We start from the raw sequence: 11,912 nt of genomic DNA on the forward strand, positions 1-11,912 counted from the left end.
ACACATTGGTGGGAGTCACTTCCAGCTCTATTATTTAGTCCTGTAACATGTTTTAAAATAAGTTTGAAATTCTGTTGATTATTTTGAAATAATAGAAACCAAGATGATTTTTACATTGTTTTTATTAATGAAAGCTGTTCACCCCTACTAGAACATCACGGAAACTCTGCACTTGAAAAACATTTCTTTTAAGAATTCCAAATTCCAGGAAGGATTTTGTACCTTCTGTTGGTGTCTCAGAATTTGAAGATTAGAGCAGATAATTAGTATAAGTTTGTTAGAGAGCTGAGCTGTCATCTTATGAAAAAGATGTAAAGAATCTTCACAGAGCATTCAAAAGTAGAATTGTAGGTTTGCTCTTCAGAATCATATTGCTTTTTGAAAAAAAGAAAAGCCAACAAACACCCAGCTGCTTTGATTCAAAAAAATAATGTTTGTCTCTGATGTTGAATTCTGCAGCGCCAGGCATCTGAAGTATGGAGGGCTTTGACATGTGCAGAATGAAAAGCCAAGAATATCTTCACAGTTAACTTGTAGTCTTGTTTTACAGGCCCACAAAAAGTCCCTTTGGACCATTGAGCCCAAGGAAGGCATGGTTCCCCCGGAAAGTGATGTCAAACTGACACTGACTGCCAACCTGAACGACATACTGACATTCAAAGACACAGTCGTTTTGGACATTGAGAATAGCAACACCTACCGAATTCCTGTCCAGGCTTCAGGAGTTGGCTCCACCATTGTTTCAGATAAGCCCTTTGCACCAGAACTCAATTTGGGAGCACACTTTAGGTAAAGAAATATCATGGACCAATTTTTATACATATCATATATATTGCATAAGCTGAGCACTACTTCTACTTCAGAAAATTATATTTAGGTAAATAGAACTAGCCTCCTCATCTTCACTTTCCTTTCTTCAGGTGGTTCATCGGCCACAAAGAGACATTTTCTAGTCTTAGTTTGGTTACTGCAAGCTGTGTCCCTCTGTGCTAGAGAAGAGATGGTTCATAGGAAGGGTGTTCTTCTCTAAAACTTAGAGTAGATTCTCTGTGACAGATTTAGAATCTCAACCATGATTTCTCTTCCTTGATTTCAATACATTGCTAACTTCTCTCCATGAAAGTAGAAAATAAAGATGCAACCTAGTGATAACATAAATAGAATATAACTAGGAAGGTAAAAATATATTGCAAATGTATCTTTTCAGGTATTGCAAAGCCAGTGATTTTTTCCTGTATCATGTCCTCTGCTTGCCTCCTTATCATAGTACCAGCAATCGAAATGATTGTGGTTGGCTTCACCTGATAACTCAGGAAAAGCTAGAGAGCCTAGATATTTAAATAACAGGTGGTACAGTATAGATACCTCTGAGCAGAATGATATAAATGTAACTCTTAAAATGTGTGGGGTTTGAATATTAACCATGGAGGGTATGTGTGGGAATTTGTTCATGGTTCCTCACAAGAGTCACACGTTGTCACTAGTTGACTCTCAGGAGCCAGCTAAATTGGTGCCTGTTTGTTTCAATACTGTGAACAGATGTCAAAGGGATGCTCTTGCCTTTTGGTCTGATGTCCTGAAAGCAAGATGGACACACTGTGTTAAGAGAAGGTGTACCTGACAAAATAATATTAGGAGCCATCTCCTCCTGTCCATTAACCATAAGCCAGGGCATTTTGTCATTGCGTACCATGCCTCTGTTTCCAGATTTCTTTGTTAAGTGCATTCAGATATAATTATAGAAAACATTATACTGCAAACCAGACTTAATTACATGTTCTCCTTAATCTACAAATAGTGTCAAATACCTGAGAAATCTGTATGCAGGTCAAGAAACAACAGTTAGAACCAGACATGGAACAACAGACTGGTTCCAGATTGGGAAAGGAGTACATCAAAGCTGTATATTGTCACCCTACTTATTTAACTTATATGCAGAGTACATCACGAGAAATGCCAGGCTGGATGAAGCACAAGCTGGAATCAATATTACTGCGAGAAATATCAATAACCTCAGATACACAGATGACACCACCCTTATGGCAGAAAACAAAGAGGAACTAAAGAGCCTCTTGATGAAAGTGAAAGAGGAGAGTAAAAATGCTGGCTTAAAACTCAACGTTCAAAACCCTAAGATCATGGCATCCGGTCCCATCACTTCATGGCAAATAGATGGGGAAACAATTGAAACAGTGACAACTTTAGTTCCTTGGGCTCCAAAATCACTGCAGATGGTAACTGCAGCCATGAAGTAGAAAAACGCTTGCTTCTTAGAAGAAAAACTATGACCAACCTAGACAGCATATTAAAAAGCAGAGACATTACTTGGCTGACAAAGATCTGTCTAGTCAAAGCTATGGTTTTTACAGTAGTTATGTATAGATGTGAGAGTTGGACTATAAACAAAGCTGAGTGCCGAAGAATTGATGCTTTTGAACTGTGATGTTGGAGAAGACTCCTGAGAGTCCCTTGGACTGCAAGGAGATCCAACCATTCCATCCTAAAGGAAATCAGTCCTGAATATTCATTGGGAGAACTGATGCTGAAGCTGAAACCCAGTACTTTGGCCACCTGATGCGAAAAACTGACTCATTGGAAAAGACCCTGATGCTGGGAAAGATTGAAGGTGGAAGAAGGGGATGACAGAGAATGAGATGGTTGAATGGTGTCACCAACTCGGTGGACATGAGTTTGAGCAACCTCCGGGAGTTGGTGAAGGAGAGGGAAGCCTGGCATGCTGTAGTCCATGGAGTCGCAAGGAGTTGGACATGACTGAGTGACTGAAATGAACTGAGCCCCAAAAGATATTCTGACACTTGCCTAGAATTGGAGGGTTAGCTGATAGTTTTCTAAGAAAACAGAAGCAACCTGTAGCTTTTAAGTGCCAATTTCTGCTCTGCCTAAACTCTACTGTCCTTCTTTTTGATGTAAAATCTTGATGCCAGCGGAAGAGTCATCAAAAGCAAAGGTGGGAAAACTACACCCCATTGCCTGTTTCTGTAAATAAAGTGTCATTGGACGTATTTTCAGGGCAGAAATAGAGAAGCAGATATAGAGAACAGACTTGTGGACATAGTGGGAGAAGGAGAGGGTGGGACAAAGTGGAAGAGTAGTATTGAAACACATTCAATACCATATGTGAGACAGCTGGCTAGTGGGAAGATGCTGTACAATGCAGGAAGCTCACCCCAGTGCTCTGTGACCACCTAGTGGGATGGGATGGGGTGGGGGCTGAGAGGGAGGCTCAGGAGGGAGGGGACATATGTATACTATGGCTGATGTGTGTTGTTATATAGCAGAAACCAACATAACATTGTAACGCAATTATCCTCAGATTAAAAATAAATTTAAAAAAAAGTGTTATTGGAACACAGCCATGGCTATTCATATACATGTATCTTCTACGGCTTCTTTGACACTGCAGTGGAGAGTAGAGTAGTTGTAATGGACCACAAGGCCCAAAAGGTCTAAAATATTTATTATTCAGTCCCTTACTGGAAACATTTGCCAACTTTGGGGGCATGAGATCTAAAGAAATACCCAGATGCCATCTTTTCTGATGGCATATTTTTGAACAACAACTTTCAGTTTTCAGAGCTTCTGTTTCTTTGTCAATAAAATGGGAGTAAATATACTTATTATTACGGGGTTGCTGTGATGGTTAAAAGATATACTGTGAATAAGTGACAGAGACCCTACCTAGTTTATAGTATTTATTACTTGTTATTTCCCCCAAAAGTGTACTTTTAGCCATGAAGTCTAACTACAAAGTAAAGACTCCAATGAGGAAGCCCTCTTGGACATATATTTAGGTAAAAATGGTTGTACCTGACAACTGGCATTCATTTTTTATCAAGGTTCAGCTTGCTTATTAGATATGACATCTTTCCAAAGAAGGGACAGATGAGATGAAAACTGAAAGTCCCTCAAAATTAAAAATAAATTTTAAAAGTCCTGAGATGAGTTTTTGCCTGAAAAGAATATTTTAAAATAAGCTTATAATCAGTTAAAAAAAAAAACACTCAAAAACACATATAAACCACCTCCAAGATCTTATAAATCCCTGTAGCTCGCAAAAAAACCAGACAATAAAGAGGTACTTTATTTGTGGAGCAGATGAATGAATAAGTGAATGGAACAGTAGCATCTTTAAAGCATGTGAGTCTAAGAAAAATGACCAGGCTGGCTGGTGTTCTAATCTATTACAATCTCCTTGACTGTAAGGCTTAGAGCATGTTTTTTTTTCTCTTTGAACTTCCCTTCAAATTGAGTCCATCACAAGGCATTTTACTGGTCACTAGAAGTTTTCTCAACACAATTTGAAATAAGCTTCTCCTCCAGGAGGTATTTTACTTTCACTCCTCAGAACGGTTTCTTGCAAATGAAAGTGGTTTCCACATGATCTGTGTCTTTGTGTTCTGTGGTTGCTTCTCCTGATGAGAAAGACTGAGGACGGAGCCACTTTCCCACAACCCCTTCCCTGGTGATGGCAACTCAGGGACGACTAATGACCCTATGAGTAGGTGCTGCATCGTCCTGCTACTGTGGCAGCTCCTAATAGCATCACTGGTTAGCCTTTCTTTGGAAGGACTGATGCTAAAGCTGAAACTCCAGTACTTTGGCCTCTTCATGCGAAGAGTTGACTCATTGGAAAAGACTCTGATGCTGGGAGGGATTGGGGGCAGGAGGAGAAGGGGACGACAGAGGATGAGATGGCTGGATGGCATCACTGACTCGATGGACGTGAGTCTGAGTGAACTCCGGGAGTTGGTGATGGACAGGGAGGCCTGGCGTGCTGCGATTCATGGGGTCGCAAAGAGTCGGACACGACTGAGTGACTGAACTTAGCCTTTCTACGTTACCAAAAAAAAAAAAATACTGATGTCTATTTTTTTGCTCACTTTTTAAGTACTTCTAGAGGGATAAATCCCAAGGGTGTAGAGCTGAACAGAGCAACCCACAGGGAAGTCCTGTGAATCCCTCCCTTCTCTTTTCCAGCCTGGACACCTATTACTACCACTTCAAGTTGACCAACAAGGGACGTCGGGCCCAACAGTTATTCTGGATGAATGAAGATTTCTGTCCCCAAGAAAAGTTGAGCAAGAGGAAACGGGCCAAGAAGGATCGTGCTAAGAGCCAGCCCCAGGTCCAGTGCTGCCAGGCACCCAGGGAGCCTCATGGCCCCGTGTTTCAGCTCCACCCCGTCAAGATGGAGCTGTCCCCAGGCCAGACGATCGACGTGATACTCGAAGGCTATTCTGCCACTCCCAGGGTAAGAGGACGCCGTGTTTAGAAGCTGTTATGCTCCTAAATAAATCTTTGCTCTGTTTCTTAGGTGAGTCTCTTGACATTTATCTGAAGGAAGGCTATGGTTTCTCAAGGACTGCATACAGCACTGTGTTACCATGGCAGCACCCATTCCGTTCAAGGTTCAGCACTGTGGAGTTTTCCGTTTGTTTCTGCAGCTGCCGTGAACCCAATCTTAAAATACCATTTAAAGCAGGTTCTCATCCCCAGAGTCAACAAAGCCAGTAGGTCTCTGGTAGAAGGACAACCAGCGTTCAGCCAAAGCTAAGCCCCTTATTAACACTTAGCAGTATTCACTTAATATTTATTTTTAAAAATGTTTTTATAGTCACTCTTGGCTGCCTCTCCCATCCAGGTATTGGAATGTCTTCACTTCCTTTCCTCTCAGCCTGAGTTGAAAGATTCACATTTATAATCATCACCTTTTATGTAAGGATAAAACAGCCGCATTTATCTTCAGCTCTGATGTTCTGCTATTATTCACATTATCACCATTCTGCTAAAGACATTTAGGCAGATCGAACCATGTGTCTGTTTATTCTTATCACCTCATGGAGGTTAGAAACCATCAAAAACATAAAAATCTGAAATCATTTATAAGCCTCTTCACAAAGACAGACTTTGTGAATGAGAAACGGTGGTTACCTGAGCTTCTGCTCATGTTACCAAATTAGGATGTGATGCTGAACCTTCTCCTCATGGAAAAGGAAACAGTAATAAGTTGTCTCCTAGCAGATGAGGTGGGAAATCTGGTCCACTGCTTAGCTCCTCTGGGGTCACAAGGTCACTTTGTTTCACTTAAATTGTTTCTTCACAGAATATTTTCAGGTAAAACACATCTTCAATTTTTAAAAGACAGTTATTTCCCATGGTGGCGTGTATAACGTGTTCTTTCTCTCTGTTATTGAGGAATTCAGCCACCTTTCACTGAGTATGTACACACGACAGACACCACAGTAGGCACTGGGGATGCAAAGATGAATAGAATGCAGCCCCTCAGCTCAACACTGACGGCCCATTGCAGGAACAGGTTTACAGTGTCATTATCAGGAGCTGACTATTTTTAAAGCCATTAAATCTGAGCTACTGGGGTTCTAAATTCAGGTATAGCCTTACTAAAAGCTTCGCTGAATGTTCTTCCAAGTTCTGCTACATAAGTGAGATGAGTCTTGAATTCATTAACATCTGAAACCTTAGCCAGTCTTCAATAAAGGCTATGCATGACATAAATTCCTTTCTACTTTATAAAAATCTAGGCTTCTTGGGTCCAAAGGAGTATTAGTTACCATATATGATTTTTAAATATTCAAATAGGTAAGGCAAAATTCTTCCAGTCAGTTTCCAGCTAGCTTGGTAAGAAATTGTGTAACTACTGTTGAACTCTAAGCCTGTGAAGATTTTTTTTTTTTAACTGAAGTATAGTTGATTTACAATGTTGTGTTAGCTTCAGGTATACAGCACAGTGATAGCCTGTGAAGGATCTTTATCTGCCTTGTCCATCACTGTTTTGTGTATCCAGTCCCTAACAGCCCCAGTGCATAATAGGTCTTCCATAAACATACTGGATGAACTGGATATAAATTGATTGTGCCCTCAGGGACAGTCGGAAGTAGACACAGGATCCACCCTGGCCGTATCTAACCAATCAGACTTTAACTGTGAGAGACCCCTCCCTGACATGCACTGCTCAGAAAACTGCTCTTCCCTGGTGTCCCCAGACAAGTAGTTGAGAATGTTTGCTGATGGTTGGAGAAGGCAATGGCACCCCACTACAGTACTCTTGCCTGGAAAATCCCAGGGACAGAGGAGCCTGGTAGGCTGCAGTCCATGGAGTCGCTAAGAGTCGGACACGACTGAGTGACTTCACTTTCACTTTTCACTTTCATGCATTGGAGAAGGAAATGGCAGCCCACTCCAGTGTTCTTGCCTGGAGAATCCCAGGGACGGTGGAGCCTGGTGGGCTGCCATCTGTGGGGTCGCACAGAGTCGGACACCACTGAAGTGACTTAGCAGTAGCAGCAGCTGATGGTTGAGAATTAAGTTTCCTGAACTATGGAGGGTCCACAAAGGCTGGTATATCTTGTCTGCAGGTAGTCAAAGAAAAGCTGGTGTGCCACACCATCATTGGGACACAAAAGGGGAAGAGCCTGGTGATGACCGTGAACATCATCTGTGAGTTTGTGGCGCCGTTCATCCAGCTCTCCACCAAGCAGCTCACTTACCGACTGGAGAAGGTCAGTGAGGCTGTGCAGCGGAGGGCGGGGCACTCTCCAGCCAGGGGTCCACATGTTCACACTTTCATTTAGGAAGCTAAATCAATGGGAATCCTGTTAGACCCATACCCCACAAGTGTTTTTTCAACTTCAGAGGCCAGTACACATTCAACTAAAAATTCCTAATCTAAGCCTACATTCCTTTGAAAGGTGAATTTCCATGGAAATTCTATTTCCATCATTTCTGATGTATAAGACCAAAATGAAGGGATATTCTGTGCACTGAAAATGCATTTCAGTCCGTCATTTATTCTACATAGGTAAAATTGACATCATAGTACAGAAATGGTTGGAGAAGAATTTTTGATAATTACAGTAACCAGTTAGAATAGCTACCCATTTTTGATTGGTATGTACTGGGCATCGAGCCATTCATTACACACATTTCCCAGTTGTCCCTCACAACAATCAATGTGGGAAGGTCTGATATCTTTCCTGTGATATACAGGAGGAAACTGAGAGACAAGCTATTTTATTGATCACCTAATACTGCTTGAAAATCACTGACTTAAACTATTTGATTCACATTCTTTAATTCATGTGCTTATACCTGTATAAGACTTCATGTGCCATTAAGAGCGAGCAGTAAGTGGAGGAGGCCCAGGACAAGGAAGAGATTGCTGCTCAGGGCAGGGGGCAGGCATGGTTGCGAGGAGAGGGACATATCACAGCAGGACTCAGCCTACTCCTAGGCAGGTTTCCCGCAGAAAATTATTTACTATTCAAAACAGGTATGTGTGGAACATCTCTGAGTCGAGGGCTGTGTTGGTGCTGAAAATCTGACATAGTCAAAGCTGAGACACTGGTTGAGGTTACAGACTGTAAACAAACTATGAAAATGTAATTGTTTAAATGGCAGTCCTAAACAGTACTATGAAGAAAAGACACAAGGTGCAGTGAGAGCATGTGTCAGGAGACATGACCTTATTTGTGCATGAGGTCACAGATGACTTCCTTGAGCAAACACCTCAAGTTGGAACTTGAAAAACAGCAGTCTGGTGGTGAGAGAGGGGAGAGAATTGTAAGGAACAGCACATGCAAAGGGCCTGAGTCAGGAAAGAGCTTGGTCAACATAAAAAAGCTGGAAGTCCACCTTCAGTTCAGTTCAGTTCAGTCGCTCAGTCGTGTCCGACTCTTGGCAACCCCATGAATCGCAGCATGCCAGGCCTCCCTGTCCATCACCAGCTCCCGGAGTTCACTCAGACTTGTGTTCATCAAGTCAGTGATGCCATCCAGCCATCTCATCCTCAGTCGTCCCCTTCTCCTCCTGCCCCCAATCCCTCCCAGCATCAGAGTCTTGTCCAATGAGTCAACTCTTCGCATGAGGTGGCCAAAGTACTGGAGTTTCAGCTTTAGCATCAGTCCTTCCAAAGAAATCCCAGGGCTGATCTCCTTCAGAATGGACTGGTTGGATCTCCTTACAGTCCAAGGGACTCTCAACAGTCTTCTCCAACACCACAGTTCAAAAGCATCAATTCTTCGGTGCTCAGCCTTCTTCACAGTCCAATTCTCACATCCATACATGACCACAGGAAAAACCATAGCCTTGACTAGACGGACCTTAGTTGGCAAAGTAATGTCTCTGCTTTTGAATATGCTACCTAGGTTGGTCATAACGTTTCTTCCAAGGAGTAAGCATCTTTTAATTTCATGGCTGCAATCACCATCTGCAGTGATTTTGGAGCCCCCCAAAATTATGCCAAGAATGACAATGAAGTCCATCTGGAGAAGTGGGCAGGGGCCAGATGTGTGTGGCACGGCTGGGACGTGTGTTGTGAACTTTGGGTTTTGCTCCGGGTGACCACTGCTTTGGGGAAGGGATTGACATGGTCAGATGTATTCATTGAAACAGGCCGCTGAGTGGAATATGTATCCAGACCTACTGTGTGCCAGGCCCTGTGTTGGATCATAGAAATACAACAGTGAGTAGTCCCTCCCTGATGAACCTCACAGTCAACAGGGAAGACCAAGCCTGAAGGAAGATCCCACATGTATGATCTGTGCTGTCACACAAAAGGTCTGGGTGTGGCAGTGTCTACCCAGGTCGTGAGGGAACCAACCGGGATTCCTTTTATTAACAGAGGCTTGAAGGAGAGTGTTCAGAATCATTTGTTCTAGTAGTGTGCTCTGTAAGATTGTTCATATTAAATAAATACCTGTTGGAACACCCACCATGAATAAGGTGCTCTGCCAGGAGATGAATAAGAGAGCTTATTGGCTAGTATGCACGATGAGATGTATTAACACAATTCAATTCAAGTCAACAAATCATGTGTCAGCACTTAGACACAAGCAAAAACTCTAACAGTTCACAGACTGGTGGAGAATGAAGAAGAAGTAGGATTGCGGTTTCAGTTACAGGATCCTAAACTGACTTGGTATCAAGAGATACCTGAAATAAAAGGCAAGTTTGGCCTTGGAATACAAAACGAAGCAGGGAAAAGGCTAACAGAGTTTTGCCAAGAGAATGCCCTGTTCAAAGCAAACACTGTCTTCCAACAACACAAGAGATGATTCTATGTGTGGACATCATCAGATAGTCAACACCAAAATCAGATTGATTATATTCTTTGCAGCCAGAAATGGAAAAGCTCTATACAGTCAGCAAAAACAAGACTGGAAGCTGACTGTGGCTTAGATCATGAACTCATTATTGCCAAATTCAGACTTAAATTGAAAAAAGTAGGGAAAACTACTAGACCATTCAGATATAACCTAAATCAAATCCCTAATGATTATATAGTGGAAGTGACAAATAGATTCAAGGGATTAGTTCTGACAGACAGAGTGCCTAAGGAACTGTGGGCGGAGGTTCATGACATTGTACAGGAGGCTGTGTATCCCCAAGAAAAAGAAATGCAAAAAGGCAAAATGGTTGTCTGAGGAAGCCTTACAAATAGCTGAGAAAAGAAGCAAAAGGCAAAGGAGAAAAGGAAACATACATGCATTTGAATGCAAAGTTCCAAAAAATAGCAATGAGAGATAAGAAAGCCTCCCTAAGTGAAAGAAATAGAGGAAAACAAAAGATTAGGAAAGACTAGAGATCTCTTCAAGAAAATCAGAGATACCAAGCAAGGGAACATTTCATGCAAAGATGGACACAATAAAGGACAGAAATGCTACGGACCTAACAGAAGCAGAAGATATTAAGAAGAGGTGGCAAGAATACACAGAACTATACAAAAAAGATCTTTATGACCCAGATAACCACAATGGTATGATCACTCACCTAGAGCCAGATATCCTGGAGTGCAAAGTCAAGTGGGTCTTAGGAAGCATCACTATGAACAAAGCTAGTGGAGGTGGTAGAATTCCAGCTGAGCTATTTCAAATTCTAAAAGATGATGCTGTGAAAGTGCTGCACTCAAAATGCCAGCAAATTTGGAAAACTCAGCAGTGGCCACAGGACTGGAAAAGGTCGGTTTTCATGCCAATCCCAAAGAAAGGTAATACCAAGGAATGTTCAAACTACTGCACAATTGCACTTATCTTACATGCTAGCAAAGTAATGCTCAAATTTCTCCAAGCTAGGCTTCAACAGTATGTGAATCTAGAACTGCCAGATATTCAAGCTGGATTTAGAAAAGGCAGAACCAGAGATTAAATTGCCAACATCTGTTGAATCATAGAAAAAGTAAGAGAGTTCCAGAAAGACATCTACTTCTGCTTTATTGACTATGCCAAAGCCTTTGACTGTGTGGATTACAACAAATTGTGGAAAATTCTTCAAGAGATGGGAATACCAGACCACTTTATCTGCCTCCTGAGAAATCTATATGCAGGTCAAGAAGCAACAGTTAGAACCTGACATGGAACAACAGACTGGTTCCAAATTGGGAAAGGAGTACATCAAGGCTATGTACTGTCACCCTGCTTATTTAACTTATATGTAGAGTAGATCATGCAAAATGCCAGGCTGGATGAAGCACAAGCTGGAATCAAGATTGCCCGAAAAATATCAATAACCTCAGATATGCAGATGACATCACCCTTAGGACAGAAAGCAAAGAGAAACTAAAGAGCCTCTTGTTGAAAGTGAAAGAAGAGACTGAAAAAGTTGGCTTAAAACTCAACATTCAGAAAACTTAAGATCATGGCATCTGGTCCCATCACTTCATGGCAAATAGATGGGGAAGCAATGGAAACAGTGAGTGACTTTATTTTCTTGGGCCCCAAAATCACTGCAGATGGTGACTACAGCCATGAAATTAAAAGATGCTTGCTCCTTGGAAGGAAAGCTATGACCAACCTAGAGAGTGTATTAAAAAGCAGGAACATTACTTTGCTGACCAAGGTCCATCTAGTCAAAGCTATGGTTTTTCCAGTAGTCAT

The 11,912-nt window shown here is 41.8% G+C and overlaps 1 protein-coding gene across 1 annotated transcript in view; it reads left to right on the forward strand.

Moving 5' to 3' along the window:
- Nucleotides 1-793, forward strand: part of LOC138095922 (hydrocephalus-inducing protein homolog) — a 152,891-nt gene extending 152,098 nt beyond the window's left edge. The window contains exon 18 of the mRNA XM_068991891.1: nucleotides 551-793. Coding sequence (XP_068847992.1) covers nucleotides 551-793 — 243 coding nt within the window. The remainder of the gene's footprint in view (nucleotides 1-550) is intronic.
- Nucleotides 794-11,912: the final 11,119 nt, after the last annotated feature.

This window comes from Capricornis sumatraensis, chromosome 20 (genome assembly GCF_032405125.1).
Source record: "Capricornis sumatraensis isolate serow.1 chromosome 20, serow.2, whole genome shotgun sequence".
In the NCBI taxonomy this organism is placed as follows: Eukaryota; Metazoa; Chordata; class Mammalia; order Artiodactyla; family Bovidae; genus Capricornis; species Capricornis sumatraensis.